The following is a 24,406-nucleotide window of genomic DNA, read 5'->3' as shown; positions in this document are numbered from 1 at the left end:
CAGCTTTAAAAACAACTTTATTTTTTTTTATCATCCATCTCCAAAGTGTGTATCCAATGCAATCTCATAATTTCATTATTTGGTCTCAAAGTGTATATCGAAGCTAAGTTAGCAGACTTTAACTTAAAAAAAAAACAACTTTGTACAGTGAAATTACTTAAAGCTAACACACGACAAGTACAAACAGACAGATGGGATAATGGTGTAGGAAGGAGAGCTGTCGAAGTGGCACTTTCTGAAGGCCTGGCTAAACCACACTCCACTCCAGCTAGCTTATTGTAATTGCACTTCGTTCCCTTAAAAATAAAAACTAGAAACCACCGGGGTGCACCAAAGCAAATCATGTAGCTTTTGGAGCTTCACCAATAATCTCTCATTACTTAAAAGTATACACAAATGTTTCTGTAAAACACATAAAAGGCAGTCAGTCTCACTACATACTGCAGCAGCAGATCATCAATCGAAGCTGAGCAGAAAGAGGTCGTGAGCACAGCACCACACAGACAATGCCGGCTGGCATCATGGTCAAACTACCTCCCGCATGTCCCTACTCGCCTGCTCTCAGTCCTGACACCCTACCCACAGAGGGTTCAACCTCACAGCTGCAAGGATTAGCAGGAACAAAACTTAAGTAATCATTTAAAGTAATACCACTGAGTATTAAACGGTAAACAAATGACATTGATATCAACATTGATTTCGACCTGATTGGAAAATCAAGTAGATTATGGACATCTCTGGACATCACTATTGTGCATCAAATCCATATTTTTGTCCTATGTGTAAACAATAAAACAACTGCAATGAATGTGCACCACCAATACGAAATAGCTTTTAATGAAAAGTACAAAGAAATTAATATATTTTGATAATAATCTAACATTACACTTAAAATAAAAAAATAAAAATAAAAAAGTAAAAAAATAAAATCTATTAAAAATAAAAATGAGTCTATATTTGTATTTGTCAATACACAAAGGTCACAGATGGCTCAAAGTCCAGGCGGGCGTGGTGGTGGGGGTAGTGTGGGGATTTATAGTCCTAGTCTTCAGCTGGAAGCCCCTCCCACCGGCAGGACCAGGCCTTCACCTGCCCGTCCCACCCGCAGGACCAGGCCTTCACCTGCCCCGGCCACCTGCGCTGACGCTGCCCTGCTCCCGCTGCTCCCGCTGCTCCCGCTGCTCCCGCTGCTCCCGCTGCTCCCGCTGCTCCCGCTGCTTCCTGAACAACCAGAGCACCACGTTCCTGATCTCCTCCCGTTTCCTGCGCACTTTTTGCCGTGGAAACCACGTCTCTAGGAGGAACGGTGGTTGAAAGTGCACAACTGGGTTCTGGGGGGGGGGGGGGGGGGGGGGTGGGGGCAGATAGCGGGGTAAGTGGAAGGTATAGAAAAAGATCACATAAAATTAACGTATATATAAAATTTCTGTATGAGAGGAAATTCAACATAATGCTCCACTAAACTCGCTGAAAAAACTGAATTTCTGTTCAGAGCTCTCAGTTATTACACTGGCTTCCCTGCAAGACAGCTCTCTCTCGTGTCTTAGAGTCACAAACGTCCTCGGCGACGCGTCGTACCTTGGCCACTATTTGTTTAACCTGTTGCTATCTGGTACGCGGTACAGGGCAGTCAGCCCCCACACCACCAGACATAAGGACAGATTTTACCTCAATGAAGTGACCAGGCTGAAGCACACACTAAGGGACTCTCACTAAGGCACCACCACACCCTACCTATCCATCTGTATTACACACATATTTAATGACCTTGTCATATTTTCTACATATTGTTACTTATTGTTACTGCAATACTCAGGGAGCTAGTATCCCAAACTCGTTGTACTGTCCGATTCAATGACAAAACTGATATCCGAAATGCGAATGAGGCAGGAATCAGTGAATCCTCACCTCCAAAAAACTTTCTGCGTACTGCAGCAGGTAGAGACCACAGTCACTGCTGTTGTCCTGCAGTGGGACCAGGCAGCTAAAGCCCGGCATAGTCTCCGGAGTAAACGCGCGGGGGGTACCTCTGCGCACCTCCCACTCCACCTCCAGGTACCTGAGAGAGCAGGGAGGTTGGCGGTCACTACACATCCAGACCCCCACATACAGTGCCAGTGAAAAGTTTGGACACGCCAAGCCACTTACAAAGGAGAGTGACAGTGCGGCATCACCCGACATAAACACAGTAGAAATGGTTTTGGTGGAGTCTAATCAGAGAGTAAAGGAAAAGCAGCCGATGAGAGCTCAGAATATGTGGGAGCTCCTTCAGAACGGCTGGAGGAGCATCCCAGGAGGCCACCTCATGAAACCTGGGGCAGTAGGGGGTGGGGGGCCTTGCTCAAGGGCCCAGTGGTGGGAGCACTCTGTTAACCATTTTTGTCAGTACATAATTCCAAATATATTATTTTATGGTTTTGATGTCTTTATAGTGACTAAAAAAATGTAGAAAATAGTACAAAGTAACATTTCAATGGGTAGGTGTGTCCAAGCTTCACCACAAACATCCAACACTGTGAAGAAGCCAAGGGAGCAGCCAAGGTGAGCAGCCAAGGTGAGCAGCCAAGGTGACCAGCCAAGGTGACCAGCCAAGGGGGATACTCACTCCCGTAAGAATTTGAGAACACGCTCGTGGGAGTGTCGCTTCAGGGAGTCCATGAGTAGGATGCAGGGTCTGCAGGGGAAGGAGTTCATGTCCTAGTCAGTCAAGCTCACCGTGTCAAAGAGTCAATCAGTATTATAACAGCAGCCAACCAGCTGACTGCCATTAAATCTATAATCTTTAAAAATGAGTGTAATGCATGCATCATGTATAAAGTGTGTACTGTGGGTGCAGCCTTGACGTAGAATACATACCTCAACTATTTTAGCATGAAGCCTCGACACAGCTTTGTTATTGATAGAAGTGTATAGCCTTGATACAGCACAAACAGTACCCTGCCATACAGAGGAGCAAATATGGTATGGATTTTCAATTCTTTACCTTTTACAGATGGTGTCCCTTTGACAGCCAAGCTGTGTACACTTCTGTGGGGGGGTGGGGGGGGGGGGGGGGGCACAAAGCAGAAAGCGATGTGAGTCATCCGTCGGCCACAAAGTGCACAACTGTAAATGTTTAGAAATGTTTGTGTCGGAGTCATACCGGCGTCAGCAGTGACATTCTCCCGGCCTCCTCCATGCCACCTGCAGGGAATATGGGGGGGGGGGGGGGGGGGTCAACATGATCCTCCCCAGCTACACACTTCGCATGTTACGCCTAGCAACACCACAGCGAACTTGTCACAGCTCCTCATGCAAAGACAAAGCGGACATATAACAGGCGGGGGCCTCAGAAGCCCGAACCAACGCGTTCGATTAAACACAGGCTGGTGTTAAGCGGCCTTGTAGAGCAACTGTCCGGGGCGGCGTACTCCAGGTCTGCTCATTAGCTAATGCCTCGCTCCACCCCTCCGAAAACCCCGGACAGGGAAACATAGACAAGCGGCAGGCCCGGCTGAGCCCACACCTCGCCTTAACGGGCAGAGCGCGCCCGCGGATGCAGGGCTCATGTTTGTAGAGGCTTCCGCCAGGTACTCTGGTTCCCTCCAGGAATCCAAACACATGCGATTTGATGAATTGGTGACCTTAAATTGCCCTCAGTGTGTGATTGCGGCACTGATTGTGTGATCGCCCTGGGACCCCATTTAGGGCGTCCGCAGCCTCTTGCTTGCCTGGATTTGTTCCAAGGGTCCCTGTAATCCTGTACTAGTGTAAAAAAAGATGCTGTCTGAATAATAACAATGTATTCCTCAGACAGCCCCCACACCACCTACTCCAGCCACACCCCCCGACCTCTACAATTTCTAGAATTACTGGATGGATCGACTGGAAATGCGAAAGGCAATAAATGCATCTTTAGCCGAGTGCTAGGTATCCGAGTCCTAGTTCTGAAACACCTATTCATTTATTGTTCATTCTCACTTACATATCAATTCGTACAATCCCCCCACCGCCCCCCCCCATTGACCGATCACCTGTATTTCTTTGTGTCTTTATGTTCATGTCTTAAACTGTCATTTATACTATTTATAGGTATAGATATTTATATTCTAATTATTGCTTTCTCATTTGCCCCATAACACATGTTTTCCATGACATAGCAATAAGAACCATAAACACAGTGTTATGACCTAGTAACTGCCATATAATGTCAGACAGACCCCATGGTGATTTTCTTCTGAGATCACGTTACTGCTACCTAGATTGTTTTTGACTGCACACACACAAGCCCCAGTTAGCTGGCAGGGTGCACATGAAGTTTGTATAATGTACCAGATCCCCACTCTAAACACTAGCAAACAAACAGAACGTTGTTATAATTTCAACTTTGGGGAAAAAAACTTACACGTTTATTATAATGCCAGAACAGTTGAGATGAGCATGCAGGAAAATGGTAAAGAACCTCAGAAAAAGATAAATGTGTTCCCATACAATAAGCATATGGCTACATGAATGGATGGATGGATGGTTTCTGAATGATTGGAATGGTCCAATCTTGTCCTGGTGTAAAATTTAAATATTTTCTGATTACTTGCATAGAAAATATAACGTTCCCCAGTGAAACTGTCCAGTGTTGGGCTATTTTCAAAACTTACCCCCGACTCTTCTTTGGTGAGATCTTCCACTTTCTGTGAAAAGTGATCCAGTGTCATCCGGCAACTCCTGGTCCGAGGCCTGCTCCTCAGCCTGGGACTCGCTTGTGCTCCCCGCCCTGCTCACCTCCCCCACAGCTGGGCCTCTCCACTCCTCTGACTGGGGCTCCTCCAGGCCAGGAAAGCAGATGACCACCAGGTACCAGTGAGACCTGAAGAAGCCCAGGTCTCAATCAGAAAACACGTCCAAATGTGCAGACAGGCCGGGGCCCCAAGCAGATACAAAAATACCCACTGCGGAGCCAGACAGGGTCCAAACGTGAACACGGTAACGACAAAGCTTTAAACACAAAGAGTAGCACTGTGGTCTGCACATCCATCGCTCATTTTTATGTGAACGCACTGTACCATATCAAAACCAGGAACTCAAAAGAAAAACATACCCCTGATTACTCTGCTGCCCTCCATTCAATAAAGACCAAATTCAAATAAAATGAAAATCCTCTGTAATTGCCCTCATATTAACTTGTCTTCGGACGTCAGAGTTTTATTAGGCATTGCAGATTGGTGACACCGCACTTAAGGTAAAGCACGCGATCACTCGGCCAATCAGAAGCCCTCATCACTAATACTTCCCACATGACTAAAGAAAAACACACACAGTGCATTAACACACAGATTGTTAACATGCGGCATGTTTAAGTGGTATAACACAGCCCGGCCGCAGAAGTACGCATCTCTCATGAGGGGTCCTAGGCACTGTGGAAATCGTTGAACCCCGACTCAGACGGCTTCTTGTAAGAATCATTACAATTAGGTTTTTATTTTTTATTATAATCATAGAAATTGGAGAAAGGAAAACCTATTCGAAAGGCAATGAGGCCCAGCACAACAGAGGCGAGATCGCGGCTGAGAACGCAGAGAGCAGGCTGAACGCACACACGCACGCACGCACGCACGTACACACACACACACACACACACACACACAGGGCTTCTTAAGAAACTACGGGTCGGATCTGCGCCTGGGTGGCACAGGACAGACTTCTTTAACACATGGTACCATGACCCTCGGCTATGAAAGTGTGAATGTAGATGAACAAACAAACAGGCTGGCAGATGGCAGGGAGTCACGTGGCACCTGCTATCCGTGCCACGAGCAAAGAACAAAGCCACCACTCACTCCTGATTGACGGGTATGAAGAGGAAATCCTTGCTGAAGATGTCCACGTTCCGCGTCCATGTTCTCACTCGCTGGTGTCTCCTGTGCTGGGCTCTACAACGTGACAGACATCACATTACACCGGAGTTGGTGCCACTGGCCACGCTGGCTGTGTAAAGACACGCTGTCACACAAATAAATATACATATTGATTCATTTTTACATCTCTAATGAGGAAGATTATTTTAGATTAATTCTGGGAAGTGTGTCTTTTGGACAGAAGCTGGAAGGCCTGACGGGTCACGTTAAGGAGGTGATCCTTACGAGCTGTGGGCCGACTCCTCGCTGGCATTGTCCTTGCGGGTCAGCTGCTTGTAGAAGAAGCTGCTGAAAACATGGCACCTTTGGGCCACCTCCTTCGGGGCCACCTCCAGAACCAGGTACCTGAAGAGCACGACGGCCACATCACTCAGGAATGTAATGAGCTGTATCCGTAACAAAGACGGGACCGGAACTTCCCGGCCCGAAAATGCAGCCCGGTCGGTTCTGCGGGCCTCACTTGAGGTAAAAGTCGATGATGACGTCGTTGAGGAATTCCCCACTGTCCAGGCACTGCAGATCCTCCATAGTCACGGAGATTCCTCCTTTCCGAGGGGGTGGAGGGAACAGAATCAACCTAACAAAAAAACAGGAGAATGACCCATTCAATCCACCCCCAGTCCTCCGTAATTATGACACACAAAACATTTGGTTAGGTTTTAACTCAATACTAAGCATTTCACCTAAGACTGAATTACTGAGGAAAGTCAAATACAATCGTCAGCGCTGACAGGACTGATCACGTGGTGTGCTGTTAAAACCCGAATGGGTCAGCTTGGTTCACCTGTTGGCTTGGCCCTGGTGCTGGTAGCGACTCCAGGGAGAGTCGGGCTTCGGGAACATAGACACCGCATACGACTTGCTGGTTCTGCGGTGACAGAGCGTGTAGCTGGGTCTGGGCCTGCCTGGTTTCTCTTCCTAGGAACACAAATGGGAGAGAACTACTGCAGCAGAATGAATAACTGCCACTGAAGGACAAGGGGGCAAATCTGGATCCCTGGGGCCTCTCAAAAGGGCCCCAGAGACGCATTAAGTTAGCGAAGACGCCGATGAGCAGTTACCCTCGGCAACAATAACCCATTGTCTCAAGACACAATAAATTAGGATGAAAAAAGGACAGAACACACATTAAAGGAATTATTGGAAAAGAGAAGCACAGCCATTGTGTGAAAGACAGGGGGAACGTGGGGGGAGGGGGGGCATATGGGGGTCACTGACCGGCGGAGCTGTAGGCTGAGGTCCCGCCTCCGCCTGGGATGAGACAGCACCCGTCTGGTCCTGCGGCTCCACCCGGAGGACGGAGAGCAAGCTGCAGTCCCCGCCGGAACTGCTGGAGATCAGGGCCAGACCCTCATCCAGCGAGAGGGGCTGCATCAGCTCCGGCTGCTGGTTCTGGAGGCTCATGAGGTCCATAAGCGAACCCAGGAGGGCCTCGTGTATCCCGTCCAGAGGCTGACGCAGAGTCAGCAGCAAAAAGGGGCTGGCCGTGCCTACACACACACACACACACACACACACACACACACACACACACACACACACACACACACACACACACACACACACACACACACACACACACACACACACACACACACGGTATACAAAAATGGCACTGAAATGATCACCTTCTCTCGAAGGGAATAGGTTATACAATTAAACATGATCATTTCTTCTGGAAGCAATTAACTACAGCTCTGTGCCTTTTAAATAAATTCCATGGGATTCTTCCCCATTCATAACTTTAAATTTATCCAAAGCTACATTTTTTGAGGATGCAGAATCAAAGAATCCTAAAGAAACTGGCGGTTAGGGGCCCAACAGTAAAATCACTCTGCTGACCCAGGGATTTGAACTGGGAACCTTCCGATTACAGGCGTAGCGGCCTGTCCTACGGAGCCACACGCCGCGTCCATACATTCGCTCATTTATCTGAAGCGTATCAAAAGTGTTTTACAGTACAGGGAAGGGTTCAAAAATTCAAGCACAATTGTATTTTAATCATAACTCAGACTGGTGACAGCGCACTACTGAACCCCAGACCACCCGGGTCCTGGGCCACAACCCCACCTAAAGTCTCCGCCGGCTGCAGCGCTGACAGGTCCTCCTTCAGAAGCTCCAGTTCAGCGTCCGACACCCACAGGAAGAGCAGCGCCCCCGCATTCCCCTGGACGCTACTGTTCCACAAGCCGTACTTGCGCAGTTGGGTCGGCACCAAAGCCACGGACAGACACTCCGCCTTTCCGGAGGAGGCTGGCGGCAAAGAAAAAGGAGACGGTCGTGAAATTCCTCAAAGGTGCCACTTCCCCACCCAAAGAACTCACTCACCCCCATTTTATTTAAACAATCCAGTAGCTGCAGCGTGAGTCCGAGGTCGGTACCGGCAGGTAAAGCACATCAACTGGAGAAGCGTCAGAACCGGCTCAAAACACTTCAACCTAATTCTCTGTCCAGAAATGTCACATTTAATTTTTCGTACAAATAATGCCTCGTCCTTATTTCTGAAATCATCCATTCGAAATGATTTTTCCAGTATATCAAGTCAAATTAACCTTCAATTTTCTCATGGAAGCTGACAAAAAACCCCACTAAATTACGTACCAAAAAAATTATGTTTATTTTCAGGAGATTTGCACCGAAATGCCACAACAAACAGCAGAAACCCACTGTGGAAACAAGGCAGTCATATCTTACACACCATTAAAGATGATGATCGTGTGTCTTTATTTGGTATCAGAATAAAACATTCTGACTAACCTGGGCCAATTTTCAATTTTTACATGCCGGCACCTAAAAACAGCTGCATTCCATCATCAACAACACGTGAATGAAATGCCTGGTTAAGTTTTACTTCTGTGAGCGTGCCTGTGTATTTCTGTGAGCGTGCCTGTGTATTTCTGTGAGCGTGCCTGTGTATTTCTGTGAGCGTGCCTGTGTATTTCTGTGAGCGTGCCTGTGTATTTCTGTGAGCGTGCCTGTGTATTTCTGAGTATACTTTTCCTAAGTAGCCAGCATAATAAGTGAGATCTGTGTGTAAGCATCTCATCCCAGCTGCTAATAAACCAAAAACAACACTAGTTTGGATGACGACACTGGGACCTTCCACCAGCTCAAATGGTTCCTTAATGCTATAAATCACAGCAAGTCAACAAAAAATGCTGGTTACTGTTGGATTTAGCTGGAGGACAGTTCATTCATACTGTTCGGTTAGTAGTAATACTGGCATTTCAGCTACTCAGACATGCCTTGTGTTTCAGCAGCCTTCATACTAAGTGCATTGCGGTTAAGGACACGGACGGCCTGCTTAAAGTGAGCCTGCACTTTCAGACAATGATACAATGCATTCCTCCATGGGAGACTGGGGACATTCAGCGGAACAGAGACATGACAATTGCCCCCAGGGAAACCCACAACATAAAATCTAAGGTACACTGCAGTGGAGACCAGGAGATTTGAACCATTAAGAAAGTCAGGTTAAAAGTCTGTCAGTGATTACCTTTCAGCGGAATAGTGATCCCCGTATCCGTGATCTATAAAAGGAAAAGAAAAAAAAACATTTACATTCACAAATGAAAACTCTAAAAGCTACAATTACAGCATGTCAAGGAGACTCGACATCAACTTTAAAAAATGCTGATTACAGGGTGGCTGGTTTCAGACAGAGCACCTGCCGAGTTTTTACGGCACAGAAAATCCGCTGCATGACCCCGCAGGGCCATGAAACAGAGGTAGATCTTATAACAGACGCTGAGCACAAGGCCAGACCCTGACAGAAAACACGAACAGAGCAAGACTCCCGGGGGACGAGCGGCCAGATTTTAATTCGTTTAACCATCACATTGTTTCCCGAGGCGGGGCTCCTGGTTTCTCAGTGCCCTTGGCAACAGCCTAGCATAGCCTATGCATTAATCCGGCCTTGACAACAAACACCAAATTCCATGTCATCGAGAGCAATACATCATAAAAATATAAAGTTGGGCCGTGACTGATCAAAAGAATAAAACGAAGGAATCGAAATTAATGGGGCACAAACGAGCGAAACACGCGACGTTATCGTAGTCAATCGGCTCTTTTATACTGCCAGTCAGCCTTCTCGGAGACATTACGGAATACGCGGAAAAATGCTAGCCGCACTGCTCAGAGCGTGTTTAGCGTGAGCACGCCTGTCACACGCATCCGCATGGCAGCTCCCTCACACGCACACGCATTTCAGTCCCGAACGAAGAGCGCAGCTGGAAATATGCTGGGGCCCCACGTGGCCCTTCGACCGACGACACGATTCCCTGGCAGCGCGGCAAAAGCCTCGACCTACGAGCAGGAAAGCGATCGCGGCACGGAATGTACAGCTCTTAAATTTCAGCAGGGGTCTCTCTCTCCTTTTTAATGCTGAGCAGAAACAAGCTGTTCCGAAAAACCAGGTGAGCTACGGAAAGCGACCCAGCCACCAGTATAAAAATAACGGGAACTTTGTTGCTGGCGATTTCAGCATTTGTACTAAAACAGCCCCCTCTTTATTTTTGAACAGATGAAGGCAGTCGTGACAACTGCTATGAAGTAAAATAACATTCAAACCAAGCTACTACTTTTTCAGTGAAGTGAATAAAAAAAACACACACGCCATGCTTAACCAGTAATCCTATTTCACAAACACGTCTTTCAGCCCCCCCCCCCCAAAAAAGGGTCAGCATCACCAAGGCTTCATTAGATCAGTGGAAAAACAGATGTCCCTCATTACAATAAACCTACAGAAAGCAAGAGAAGGATGACGGACCAGCCAAAAAAAACCTGGACGACTGGGTGGAAACACAAGTACACACAAGTGGGCTCAAGTTCTGCGAAAACCCGAACAGCAAGTTCCCCTTCTTGCTCTGCCTTGCTTAGACCTACTTTCTAATATTGGAAACCTGGGTGTGAATTGCCTCTGCCTGCAGTAAATTGGTTCCACCCCCACTGAATTGGCCCCGCCCCCTCCACTCACCATGATGTCACCGCCAGCCTCAACTGTGACCCCGCTCACATGTAGCTCACAGAATGGCAGCTCCAGCAGCGTAGACACCTAAGGGGGGGTGAGAGCTGGTTAACACAGCGACCTCTCTGCTCCCAGGGAACTGTGAGGAGGATGAGGAGGATGAGGAGGCCTGAGAGCTCCCTCGGGGGCTTAAAAGTGTACCTGTGTGCATGCGGCGGCAAGAGGAACAGATAGGAGAAAAGCCCGGAACCAGCAGCCACCGAACGGCTTTTAAAAACACCCTTAATCTCCCCCCACCCATCCTTTACACCCCACCGAGTACATTTCTCAATCGTAGGGGAGACTGGAGACAATTGCCGGATGAAATCCACTACCATTTACTCATTAATCAGTGTACTTTTGGTGTGATGCGTTTCAGAAATGTCACCGTTGTTGCTAAGAGCCTAAAGCTGGCTGAAGTTGGGAAGCACAGCCAAGATTTCAAACACACTGGCATTGCACTGCTTTTGAATACCATCAAAATACTGTAAAACACAGTATAACGTCAAGGAGCTTAAAAATCAGATAATTAAAAGTCCAACAACCGACCCCATTCATCTCGACTCAACGTCACCAGCACTCCTGCAAATGAAACCAGCTTAAACGTTTGGCCTTATGAACCTACATCCTTAATCTCTTTACTGCCTGCTGACCGATACTGCATATGTGCCACTGCATATGTGCCACTGCACAGTAAACAACTGCTGTCATGTTCCTGCTCTCCACTGGCTCTACAGTTCCTACCCTGCCCACCCCAAAACCCACACGTCACCTGGGTCTTTGACATGTCCTTCCTCCCACGGCAGCTACCCTTAAACAGCATGTTCAGCTTCATCTCTCCATGCCCGTCCTGGTGCTCCAGGGCACTGGGGCTGTCCTGGGGCTGGGGGTCCGACCCTAGGACAGATGGGCCTGGGATACCGTCTGGAGCCAGGCGGAGCTCCTCTTTGCTGTCCTTCCCTTCCTCGTCATCACTGGACAGCACGACTGGAAGAGAAACACTCACATCAGCAAACCCTAGGAGACCCCGAGGAGTTTCTGCATCTAAAGACCTGCACAACTGAGCTGCCAAACTTCTGCCCTGAGTATGAGGTCTGTACATACTAAAACAAAACAAAAAAATTCAAAAAAAGAAAAGCCTGCATAAACCTGAGTGGACAGGGCAGGCAAACCAGGGCTTAACTCAGCAATAGAACTCGCCCTGAGGGCGCAGCAGGGATGCAGAGTAATCCTTATAAAGCAGGTGCACTGAGTCACACTGGCAGTGGGAGTAAACTGCATAAGAAACAGAAGAGCAGGTGGACCGAGGAAAGGGAGAGCACACAGTGTTACTACTCTGCCATCGATTAGAGCAGGACAGAACTACTTATCGAGCATCAGCAAGGCTTCAGGGTCTTTGGAAATGAACCTCATTCCCTCTTCACAACATTACACTCAGGACCCTGTGATTCCCTCCATATACACACACACACGCACACAGAAACTGCAGCAAACATTCATGATTATTAAAAAATTATTAGTATAGAAATGCATAACACACAAGAGAGTATACAGAAAATATGGCAGGTATGAGTCAAGACAGTTCTCTCCTAGCATTGCTTAAAAATGCATTTTCAAAAATGTCGGTAGCGATATGTTGTGCAAAAACCGAATATTCAAAAAAAAAATTCAGCTGAATATTTAAATGTGACAGTGTATGGATAGTAAATACAGTGAAAGCTATTTCCATTGTTTTATTGTAAGGGATCGGGCAACGACAAAAACAATGATATTAGCCTGACCGTTACGAGCCAATCCATTTTCATCCTCCTACCTGCTGAAAACAGTCGATAAGCTGAGCTGTCTTACAGCAAGGAGGGCGATGAACTGCATCCAGACCCACAGTCACCCCACCTCCAAGCATCAATCTGTCCATGTTGATTTTGAAAGCAAATCTCAGGCTGCGGGCATCAGTAAAGGCTGCAGCAAACCAGAGCACCATCCTTGGAAGGGCGGAGTACACCCTGGATAGGGCAGAGTACCCTGGAGTAGAAGTACCCAGTACCAGTGCTGTGGTGTCCAACCAGAACTCCCAGTAATCCATTACAATCAGCCTCAGTCATAACCACACAGCGCACTGCAGAATGGAACCGATATTCATTTAGCTGTTGCAATCTCCCCTCCATCCTTATGGGATACGTCCAAATACCACGGATTAGCACTTATGGTTCCAACCATGAAAGGAAGGCACAACATTTTAATGCAATTTATACCACTAGAATATTTCACTTGATATTTAATGGAAAGTCAGACCAATTTTATAAGGTATGGGAGCCATATATTAATTAATTACTAGCTAGAAACCGCGCCGTCCTACGATATTTGAAGGGCTACCTCAGTTTGCTGGAGTGCACAGACAGACCGCATCTCATGTCTAAATGGAGATATGCTGGCATGTAATTCATTCCTTCGGCTTTCGATTTTTTTTCCGAACTCTGTGTTTGGTTGTTTTAAATTTTTTATTTTTTTTTGCATGCTTTGTTTGAAAGATAAAACCCAATATAAATATTATAAAATAACAATACCCTTATGGAACACTTCTGTGACATCGCATGCATATCACAGCAAGCACCCAGTAGCCCAGTCCTTGTCCTAACTGGTCAGAAGCCTCGTCTGACCCGGAAGGGACAAAGCGCCAGTTTTTATTCACTTTCATGAAGTGCGCTCTAGATAGAACTCGGCGCTCGGAAACTCGCGCTTGATGAACTCCAGCATATTTTTGAAGCCACACGTGAGGTGAATGGGAAAACAAATTCTGCTTCTTTTCTGCAAAAGCTAATTACCCCCAAATGAAAAAAACCAGATCGACATTAAAACGGTGGAACTTGGATGTACAAGTTCCTGTTTCCCCTACCGTTCTACAGACGAGGCGACCGGCCAGATGAGAGGTCACTTTTCAGAACACATTCATGCAGAAAAAGACAACTCCAGATAGCTCACAAATCGTACATGTAATTTGCTAATTAAATGAAATTTAGCATTTTTGCAAGTTGGGAATCCTTCCCATGGCCAGTCTGAGGTGGCTCCACAGAGGCTGAGGATGTCATAGCCTAAAGAGGAACGCTGTATTTAAGGAAACAGCAGAAGTTTGAGATACGAGTCACAGATAGCTTATAATAATGATGCTGAGGTGACTGACAAATTAGCACGAGACCGGTTTCCCAGCAACCAGTCACCCAGCAACCGGGGAGGATGAAAAGCTAACCAATTAACAGAAGATGCCTGTTCCTCTCCAGCCTCCTCGACCTCCCACGAAAGAAACATTTGAATTCAATCGTCACCCAGGGGGATACGAGACAGACTTGTGCCATAGATCCCAGGGTGTCTACCGTGTCGGAGGCACCACCTGCATGGAGATACCTCCAACTCAGGACCAGCGAACATTTAGGATTCCCAGCCCCAAATCTGTGATGAGTATTCCACTGGGCTGCGGGAGACATATATAGAAAAGCCTTATTATTATTATTATTTTTTACAATCCCTGATGTTTTGATCACATTGGGAATGAAACGGTTCAAATACGCCCCACTGATCAATCAGGTCAATAACCCTAAGCAGTCCCTCTCCCCATCACTGTGACGTTTTTGGACCCCAAGCAGCCCCTCTCCCCATCACTGTGAGGTTTTTGGACCCTAAGCAGCCCCTCTCCCCATCACTGTGAGGTTTTTGGACCCAAAGCAGCCCCTCTCCCCATCACTGTGAGGTTTTTGGACCCTAAGCAGCCCCTCTCCCCATCACTGTAAGGTTTTTGGACCCTAAGCAGTCCCTCTCCCCATCACTGTGACGTTTTTGGACCCTAAGCAGTCCCTCTCCCCATCACTGTGAGGTTTTTGGACCCTAAGCAGCCCCTCTCCCCATCACTGTGAGGTTTTTGGACCCTAAGCAGTCCCTCTCCCCATCACTGTGACGTTTTTGGACCCTAAGCAGCCCCTCTCCCCATCACTGTGAGGTTTTTGGACCCTAAGCAGTCCCTCTCCCCATCACTGTGAGGTTTTTGGACCCTAAGCAGCCCCTCTCCCCATCACTGTGAGGTTTTTGGACCCTAAGCAGCCCCTCTCCCCATCACTGTGAGGTTTTTGGACCCTAAGCAGCCCCTCTCCCCATCACTGTGAGGTTTTTGGACCCTAAGCAGCCCCTCTCCCCATCACTGTGACGTTTTTGGACCCTAAGCAGCCCCTCTCCCCATCACTGTGAGGTTTTTGGACCCTAAGCAGCCCCTCTCCCCATCACTGTGAGGTTTTTGGACCCTAAGCAGTCCCTCTCCCCATCACTGTAACGTTTTTGGACCCTAAGCAGCCCCTCCCCCCATCACTGTGAGGTTTTTGGACCCTAAGCAGCCCCTCTCCCCATCACTGTGAGGTTTTCGGACCCTAACAGGCAGTGGGGTTAATGCATGTCACTCCCGCTCAACAGCCCCCAGAAAACCGGGCCCACGATGCATCTGAACGCTGGCGTCGGGCCACTGGGCCGTTTCCCATTATCCGAGAAGCCTGCTGACTCACTGACCCTTTGGGGGGGGGGGGGTGTTCTGCCGAAGGCGACTCTTGGACTCTTTGGACCCAGAAGGTTCGCCCTTCCAGCAGGCAGCGGCACGTTTGTCAGGTTTGACCTGGAGACTGAGAAGCCAGGGAGCAGCCGACAGAGGCCAGACGCGAATGCGGTTACTGGCACACGGCCGTCAAAGGACCCCCCCCCCCCATTAGTCACCGCAGTCCTGTGGACGCTCATCTGGCACCCGGGGGACAGAACGGGGAAGTTCACGCTGCACCCCTGAGCGAATCACCTCATTCAACGAGGCCAGAAAACAAAGACCGAAAGGACATGAGGCACCGTTATGTGCCACTCTGCAGGAAAGAGACTCCTCCAGCTCCCTGAGACAAGTCAAACAAACAAGTCAAAAACCCAGCAACCACAGCTCTTCACTGCAAAGTCAACTTTTCCACTTTCTCATGTGCAAGTGAGAAGAGGGAGGGTCCAACATCAAAGGCTGGTGCGAATTTAAATGAAACTGGCCCCATTTCTGAATAAAATTGTTCAAAACAACGAGTGAGTGAAAATGAAGACAGCAAAAACAGCAACTGGAAAACAGTAAATGAAGCCAGTGACCGGAGGCTCGGAAAGGCTCAGGCGAGATGGAGAGGATCACTCACTAGGTTCTGGGGGGCTGGATTTGGGCTTCCTGGGGGGGTCGAGGCTAGGGTCTGACCCTGAGGGGCTTCTCTCTCCGTCCTGAGGTTCTAGCGGGTCCCTGACATGGCACCGTTCTTCAGCAGCCACCGGATCATCCATCAGGCAGATGTGTTTAGCAGAATCTCTCCGGTCCATGATCTCACTCGGCGGATCCCGGCACCGTGTCCTGGTCTCTTGGGGCGGGCCGGGAGTCCCCACTTCTATTACTCCGATTCCATTAGTACAGGAGCCCAGGGAATCATCTCCGTCAGCTTTCTGAAAACACGGAGAGCAGCTGTGAGCCTCCACATGAAGTCACCTGTAAAGAAGTGTTGCCAGAGCAGGAAGGTAGTACCTCTGCAGCCTGGGATGGTGAACCTTCACAGCTGGAATGGCACTGCACGCGTCCGGCACCTCCAGGTAAAACGCCTCCCTCTCCCATTTCCAGGGCCGTCGCTGCCTTGTCTTCCGAACTGTGACCTCTCTGCCGGTCCAGCGGCCTTACAGAGATCTTGCACATCTCTACCGACAACCCTGCGAGGCCAGATGGGAAGGAGATGGACTTAACTGGAACACGAGCAGGAGTGCAGGAGCCTCCACGTTTTGGTCCCCTATCTCCGTCGACCGGTGCAGGTGTCCACATCCCTCCCGGATGCACACAACCACGGAGGTCCAAGTCACACAAGACCTTGCGTGCCCCTCGGATCACTGTGACTAAGCAATGTGTCATAGACCACAGCTACAGGCTGTCAGGGGATCCATGAATTTAACCATTGTTTGTTTACCACAAATAAATATCACCAGGAAAATAACCAGCCATTTCAATTCACTAATAACAGGTCTTTCTGATTTATTAAACCCTTAGAGAAAGGGTTCAGTGTGTAGGCTGTGTGCTAAATTTTCAATAAACCTCAAAAATAACACACAGGGAAAGCCATGACTCATGGAGGGGAACACAAAGCCTTTTGGGTGGGAATCTGAGGGAAGGAACATTTTATAGATATTTAGCAGAAGTATTTTTAATCCTCATTAACAGTAAAAACCTGGCAAGAGACACAAATGAGATTTCTGAGCTACAGTATATTCTGTACAAAAAAAAGGAAGAGAGCAGCGATGCAGATGTGATGCCTGAGTACCTGTGCAGCACACATGGAAAGTGCGTGTACCTGTGCAGCACACATGGAAAGTGCGTGTACCTGTGCAGCACACATGGAAAGTGCGTGTACCTGTGCAGCACACATGGAAAGTGCGTGTACCTGTGTAGTGCTCCTGGAGAGCATGTTCATGAGTCAGTGCCCACGGGAAGGAGTCCCCACAGGGAATGAGGTCAAGTGTACGAAACGTACTGAACATCGAAACTACATGCCAGAGGTGCAGTTTTGAGAAATCTGTGCTCATACCTCTCAGCGCCACACTGCGACTTCTCAGTTTGGGGGAGCAAGTACCAAGGGGGGTTTCCTCTGCCGGGCACGAGGTATCTGGCGCCACCTGGTGGCCAGCTCTGAGAAGAAAAAAACACAACAGTCCACAACCCATGTGTGAAATTCATTAACCAAAGCCTCCTGTTTTAAGTGTCAGCTCTCAGGAGGATAAATTATTAGCAACTTCCAAATGAGAAATGCTCCACAGTGAAATCAATTCCTTATGACATTTCAATGGATATGGAAAGTGTGGAATAGTGAGTGAAGATAACATTCCAACACAAATAAAAAGTGCAGATTAAAAACACATTTCCTGAAAGGAGGGGGAAAAGTGTCAAAGAAAACAACCAGTTTAGGGTTACTGGGGTCTCCCGTTGCCATTCAGGTAAATGGCCAGAAACAGACCCAAATCCCACTGGGAAAAACTAAAAAGCCTTAGTCAGCACACTTTGGATCTCACCCACGTTACTAGGGTTGGGGTGATAACTACGCCCATAATGTGTGGCTTACGCCTGCATCCAAAATACACTGGGCATCATTCCAATCAAAATTTCATCTGTCCGACTTCCATAACCATTAATCTGAAGCCAATGTCACAGGAAGCATGGAGCCTATCGCAGGAAGCAGAGGGAAGGTGGCGGGGACGTTCTGGGAGAATCACACACACACACACACACACACACACACACACACAAAAACTTAAAGACATTAATCCACCGAAAAAAGATCCAACAGCATCATCCAGTGAGTCACCCAGGCTGCCACAAATATGTAATTCAGAAAATCTCATTCAGACAAAGGAAACATAATTAAATCTAACTATTCAATCCACCCAATCATAGATGATCAATGAAACATGCAGGATGGGGGTCGATATAAAGAGTGATCTACCTTAAAGTTATTATCTACCAAGAGTCTGTCAAATAGAGCTCTGCCAACAGACAAAAAGCAGTGCAGGCAAATCACTTGTCATCATTGTCACTATAAAGTACTAAATATTTCCATACAGCGGAATACGAACGGCTTTTCATATCCGGTTCTTGTTCGCCTTTCGCCTCTTCACTAATTTTTGCTTAATTTCTCACAAACGTGCCACATAGTCCATGAATCAGTCCAACAGAAAGGATGAAACCTGCAGTGCTCATGCAAAAGCAGCAGCAGTAAACTTTAGGCTGGTTTTTTAAACCTATACTAGATAAGGCTGAAAAGAAACTTAAAACTGCAAAGCTTGCAAAGTTTGGTTTCCCGTGATTAAGGAAAGGATTTAGCACAATTTATTGACGGTTTGAACCCACCAGACTGTCACGGTCCTTGCAATGTGACAATTGCACGTGCATGAAATGCCATGGCTGATATTAACATCGCACATCGTACAGGCCTAGTGCTACAGTGGCAAGCTGGGTAGCGTTATCGCCACATTCCACCGCTTGGTATCCATGTAGTTTGCATGTTCACCCTGTGTGTGGCTGCCTGTTTGGCAGATCTGCCAATTTACTTATACTGTCCAAAAACATTAAATTTAAGTGAATTGGAGTGACTAAACTGACCATATGTTTAATTGATGAATCGTCAGGTTAATCATTAGATTACTTGATTATTAACATAATCAGTAGCGACAGCCCTATTGCAATGGTAGCTGCCTATGCCAGCTGTCTGTACCTGGTTGCAACAACAGTACTAGAACAAAACAGACCAATGTGAAAAAGGAATTTCAGCCTGCATAACATCTCAGCACTGTCTGTATATCTCACATCTTTGTCAATTGCCTCAGTAGATGTCAACTTAGTGACTAGATCTTAATTGATCTGTTGTAACCAATTAGCTAACTATAAAATAAATGATATCATCAGACTGTTAAAAATATTGCTGATGAGAAAGAGTGTTCCAAAAACAAGGTTCTCCTTCAATTGTGTGTAAGTGGTTTGGATTTGCAAAATCCAACGTGGATACACCGTAATTTGGAAATTGGTGGCAACAAGTATCAACACAACCAATGTTATCTTTTTGGTATTTACTTTTGGTAAAGTTCAGAAGTGCACAGTTCCTGACCTAAGTGATAAAAGTTCATTTGTACTCAAAACTTTTGAAACTTTAGAATTAAAAAACAACTTTGCTATAATGAGTCAATTCCTTTTATATGTAAAGTATATTACATAAGTTTACTGTAATAATACTACAAGCAGTGTGTCTTGTACAGATGGAATTTCTTGTTAAGTGGTTAATTAACATTATTACTATGTACATTTCAATGTGTTTGGCTTGTAAACAATACATTTCATATTGAGTTTTTGGCAGTCTCTAAAAAGATAAATTTAACACGAAAATAGGAGCTATTTATACAATCAATCACACAACAGCTCTTTCCCATTTTAGATGTGATTTTGCTGCTTTCAAGCTGAACGCTAACGCTGCCACTCAGTTTTACCACTCACTGGGTGTGAGTGCAGTGACTTTCCCCTGCTGTGATGTCATGCGCATACCCTTTGCAGTAGGGAGCGTAAGACCATCAGAGGGTGATGATCTGCAAGTATTTTACACTTAACAACAACTAGTAGCATAGCAATTTGCAATCTTTGCAAACACAGTTTGTAAAAATGATTTGAGAGGTGGGAGTAGTTTAATGAAAAATCCCACTAAAAGTGCAAACAACTGAGTGAGACAACGTGAGTAATATGACCAAAGCGATGGATGATTTGGGAGTCGCTAGCCTGGGTTGTTTTCCGCACTCGCTGCAGCTTGTGGTACAAGGGGGGCTGCTATGGCAACAAAGTCCACAGTGGGATAAAAACTGGGGCATTTTAAGCATTCGCCATTTGCGTATACTCTCGTGGAAGATATTCAAGCTGAACTGCAAATGCCTCAAAAACCCTTAAAACAAAATGTACAAACAAGGTGGAACAGCACGTTATGAATGTTTCTAGTAGCCTAATTAAAGATTTTTAGGCATACATTTTTCCATATTTATTTACCAGTTTAAAAATATTAATAATATATAATGTATAAATATATTATGTATATTTATTATACTAAAATATTAAAGTAAAAAGATCTCTTGTATCGGAATCTGCATCGTATCAGCAGTTGTGTATCAGAATCGAGATGTGAACTGAAATTATGTGGATCGGCCATCCCCAATTCCTACCTACATTCCAGTTTGGTTGGTTTGTAAACAAACAAAAATCGCAATCTATATTGTGGACCGTGATTCTAACCAAACACGGTATTCTAAGCGTATCGCCCACCCCTAATAGTAAGTCAGAATTCCATACCTTCTGGGAGCTGGGGAATCCCCTCTCCAGCCCCTGACTGGGGAGTCCCTGCTCTGGGCAATCGAGGGCGCCTCTCCTTGCAGGTTGCCCACCTGTTCTTGTGGGCGCATGCTGCTCTTGCAGTTGACCACTTCCCCTTCCTGCTGCTCTGTCCGCAGGCCAAGGCTGCCCCTGTTCAGGTACTCCTGCCCCAACCTGGTCTTCAGGACATCCGTCAGGATTAGCCTGGCATTCAAGCTGTGAAAGGGTGTGAGCATCACCTGAAGGCCAGACCAAGTCCACACCGACTTCCGTTCTCTCACAGACACACCAATCCCTCCACTCAACAATCATGTCACAGAGTCGGGAAGGTTACCTACAGTCAGACCGCAAACCAAGAGTCCTGGTACAAAGCAATGGCAAATTTCAGACAGAAGAGCAATTAACCAAACCCAATGTATTGTGTCCCTGGGAATTTTGATGTCTTGTTCAGGATGCTAATTTTCAATACCTCAAAATCTTTCGATTACTAACCAGACTGATATCTAGATGTAATTGCTGCTGACTGATTGCACAGCTAGCAGCTTCTCTTGGTGCAGATCACAACTCTGAGTCTCTTAATTTCTACACATCCATAATAAGACAGCCTAACACCATGAAGGTAGTACTGCAGGCACCACATGATGGGCAACCAAAGAGATTCACAGACACGATTAAATCTCTAAATGGACAATAGATATCTGTATGTTCATCCATGCTTCATGGACATTAGATATCTGTATGTTCATCCATGCTTCATGGACAGTGCTGTTGTATGCACAAGAATTTCCCCTTGGGATACATAAAGTTTATATTATCTTAACGGGGCAGGAATCCAAGCTCAGAAAAAGCTCAGTTATGATGAAATATGTTATAGAAGCAGATTGCACAGTGTGCCAAACCAGCGGGTTGCAGGTTCGAGCCCTGGTTCCTCCTGACCCCATCAAAGTGTCCTTGAGCAAGACACTGAACCCCAAATTGCTCCCGGTGTGCAGGTTGGCACCTTGCATGACAGCCTCTGCCCCTGGTGTGTGAATGTGAGTGTGGATGGTGAATGTGAGGCATAAATTGTAAAGCGCTTTGAGTACTCGTAGGAGTAGAAAAGCACTATATAAATGCAATCCATTATAGGTTATTCCATAAAGAAAAGAATGAGTAAAAATACATATGCAATACAGAAATTCAGTAAGCTGCATTTCCCTCCACATTTCGAGCCATTTGTTATTTGGTCAAAGTGCGCCACCTTCTGACAGTTTAAAAATGTGCACAATCATCTGCAAATACACAAAATATAACCAGACCTGGCTGGCTGGCTGGCTGGATGGATAGATGGACTTTACAGATTCCAAGTGGGAAATTGTAGCAGCACATCAACAGGTAGAATACAAGATTCATGAGCAAAAAGACAATACATACAGTGCAAAAAAGCAAATATTCACCTTTAAATAATTGATACTAATGATAAAAATAAACACTTCTTGTGGCCAAATTCATTAACAATACAACTGTAAAAGAACTTGGACTTTTGACTGGCCATCCTTAATCTTCCCCCAGTAAACATATGGTTGAATCAGCAGCCATCAAGGTGACATTACCAGCTCGTCCCAGCCTTGCATTTCGGTGACCTGTGGCGACTCCGGCTGTTTTTCCCATTCAGAGAACTGGCTTCTGCAAACTTCTGACAAGCGCTAGATAGTTCAGTCCAGTGTTTCTGCCCAAGAGAGTACAATAATACCAGTAACTAACCAAGATTAATAACCAAACCACATTTTGTTTTAATTACACATTCCTCGTCTAAATGCACCTTTTCTGGAATAAACCCTGAAATGCATTAATAAATTTGCAAAAATACTGATAATTTATGCAGCATAGCAGCTCTGAACTGAAGTTGAGGGTCCAAATCCCACCTCCACTCCGCATGTGCGGTGACATGTTTTCCTTCTGTTGGGCGAGTTTGTGTTGTCTGCTTTCTTAGGTGAATTCGCACCACTAAACTGTTCATACTGTGCTTATGTGTTCCCAGTAATGCACTGGCATCCCATCAAATTGGGTACCCTGCCTATTATGCCCATGTCACCAGGGATAGGCTCCAGCCCCCCCCCCCGTTCAAAGGAAACTAACGTGACCAACTAAATCGGCAATTCCCTCACCTTCTGGGCCGGGGGAGACTCCGTTTTCCCACATGAGGGTTCTGCCGGCGGCTTCCTCTTGGGCGGTCTTAAAGGATTTGTTACCTTTCAAACAAAAAAATGTCACCAATCACAATCACAATGCCACTTCAAGCCAAGGAATTTTCGTCCCAATGTGACACGACAGAATCTACGTACGTGGGAACGACCCTCCTTGTTGATGGGTGGGGTGAGGGTGAGGGCTTTGCGCCTCTCCATCTTGACTGGACTCGGGTCAAAATGGGCAGACACAGGCCTCTTCACCAGAGCAATGCATGACATCACCACTGCGGAGCAGAAACAGAGAAGCATTCGGTGTGAGACCGTGGTGCAGAAGGGCATGCAAACGGTGCAGAGAGACCTGCCCGCCACTACACGGAGAGTCGTCTTTGACTAGGTACTCAGTTATTTCTGTAGTATATTTACATTTTATTTATTTAGCAAACGTGCATTTTGGAGAAAGCAGGATCGGACAGTCCACCCAACAGAGAAACCACTCTATTGACTTTGGGATTTGAACCGCCAATCTGAGGCACAGCGTCCTAACCCACGACACGATTCACAAAGAAAGGCGGAGGTAAGGCTCCTTCGAAATACTGGTGGGGACTTAACAGTAAGGGAAACACTGACCTGGCATAGTATTTATTACATTATGATTTTTACGTTTCTTGGGTTTGGTTTTCTGGTGCAACACTGCGTTTCTAATACTGCTCTTCGACATAACGTTCTCACACACACAATCTGGAACTTAAAGTAATAAAATTATCATATGAGCAAATAATACATGAACATGTGACGACAAACCGAGTTTTAATAGATCTGCCACAGTAAAAGATTATGTCGCATCTATTAGTTGTTAAATTCAGTTTAGACAGATAACATCTCATTTTCTTACCTTGAACAACACCCGATGCAACGGGCTTTGCGCGCGGCCAATTTGAAGAATAAATATTTTGCGATCATGCGACTATAAATTTAACTGTAAGATCAGAGTAAATAAAAATACAAAGACGTCGAGACTCGCGACTACTTTCTCAAATTCTACAAAAGTGAATCTAACGCCTGCACATCTGAGTTGCGCGTACCTAAAGCAGCACGAATGACGCATAAGTGAAACTACACAGATCACACAGAAATACACAAATTAAGTCACATGCCTAATAAAAACACAGAATTTACTCCTTCCCGTCTTTGTGCTGACCGGCCACGACGGAACGGCTTCCCGTTTGCTTCCGCAGATGTTTAGCTCTCGGTGGTGGATGTTATTTGAAAGTATCACATCGCCACCTACCGTCCCGGAGGACGAACAGTGCCTTGGGGTGACTTCTAAGACGCGCTGTATAAAACGTAATTGAATTGAATATAATATAACATCATTGTTCTAATTTTTCAGAAGGCATAAACCCATATTAATTCTACAGAC

At 46.4% G+C, this 24,406-nt stretch overlaps 1 protein-coding gene across 1 annotated transcript; it reads right to left on the bottom strand.

The window, feature by feature from the left end:
• Positions 1-24,224, bottom strand: LOC111850268 (sentrin-specific protease 7-like). Its single transcript, XM_023823990.2, has 23 exons — positions 24,141-24,224; positions 23,143-23,270; positions 22,966-23,049; positions 22,411-22,526; positions 20,798-21,034; positions 17,508-17,608; positions 16,463-16,641; positions 16,089-16,383; positions 11,672-11,886; positions 10,870-10,947; positions 9,388-9,421; positions 7,962-8,144; positions 7,110-7,381; positions 6,676-6,809; positions 6,352-6,468; positions 6,117-6,236; positions 5,814-5,906; positions 4,635-4,843; positions 3,143-3,183; positions 2,984-3,027; positions 2,606-2,674; positions 1,909-2,059; positions 1-1,331 (listed from the first exon to the last, which is right to left on the bottom strand). Exons 2-23 carry the CDS (start codon positions 23,263-23,265, stop codon positions 1,119-1,121), a joined length of 3,108 nt encoding a protein of 1,035 aa, XP_023679758.2. The 5' UTR covers positions 23,266-23,270; positions 24,141-24,224; the 3' UTR covers positions 1-1,118.
• Positions 24,225-24,406: the final 182 nt, after the last annotated feature.

This window comes from Paramormyrops kingsleyae, chromosome 16 (genome assembly GCF_048594095.1).
Source record: "Paramormyrops kingsleyae isolate MSU_618 chromosome 16, PKINGS_0.4, whole genome shotgun sequence".
Lineage (NCBI taxonomy): Eukaryota > Metazoa > Chordata > Actinopteri > Osteoglossiformes > Mormyridae > Paramormyrops > Paramormyrops kingsleyae.
The sequence above is the reverse complement of the archived record's forward strand: the minus strand, read 5'-3'. Positions and strand labels throughout refer to the sequence as shown.

Bases quoted from the DNA above. Each gene is read 5' to 3' on its own strand.
- LOC111850268 (XM_023823990.2), bottom strand. From the start codon at position 23,265: ATGTCATGCATTGCTCTGGTGAAGAGGCCTGTGTCTGCCCATTTTGAC. The intron at 16,384-16,462 runs GTACTACCTTCC...CCGTGTTTTCAG, and splicing joins CACCATCCCAGGCTGCAGAG to AAAGCTGACGGAGATGATTC. The intron at 8,145-9,387 runs GTAATCACTGAC...CTTTGCCGCCAG, and splicing joins GATCACTATTCCGCTGAAAG to CCTCCTCCGGAAAGGCGGAG.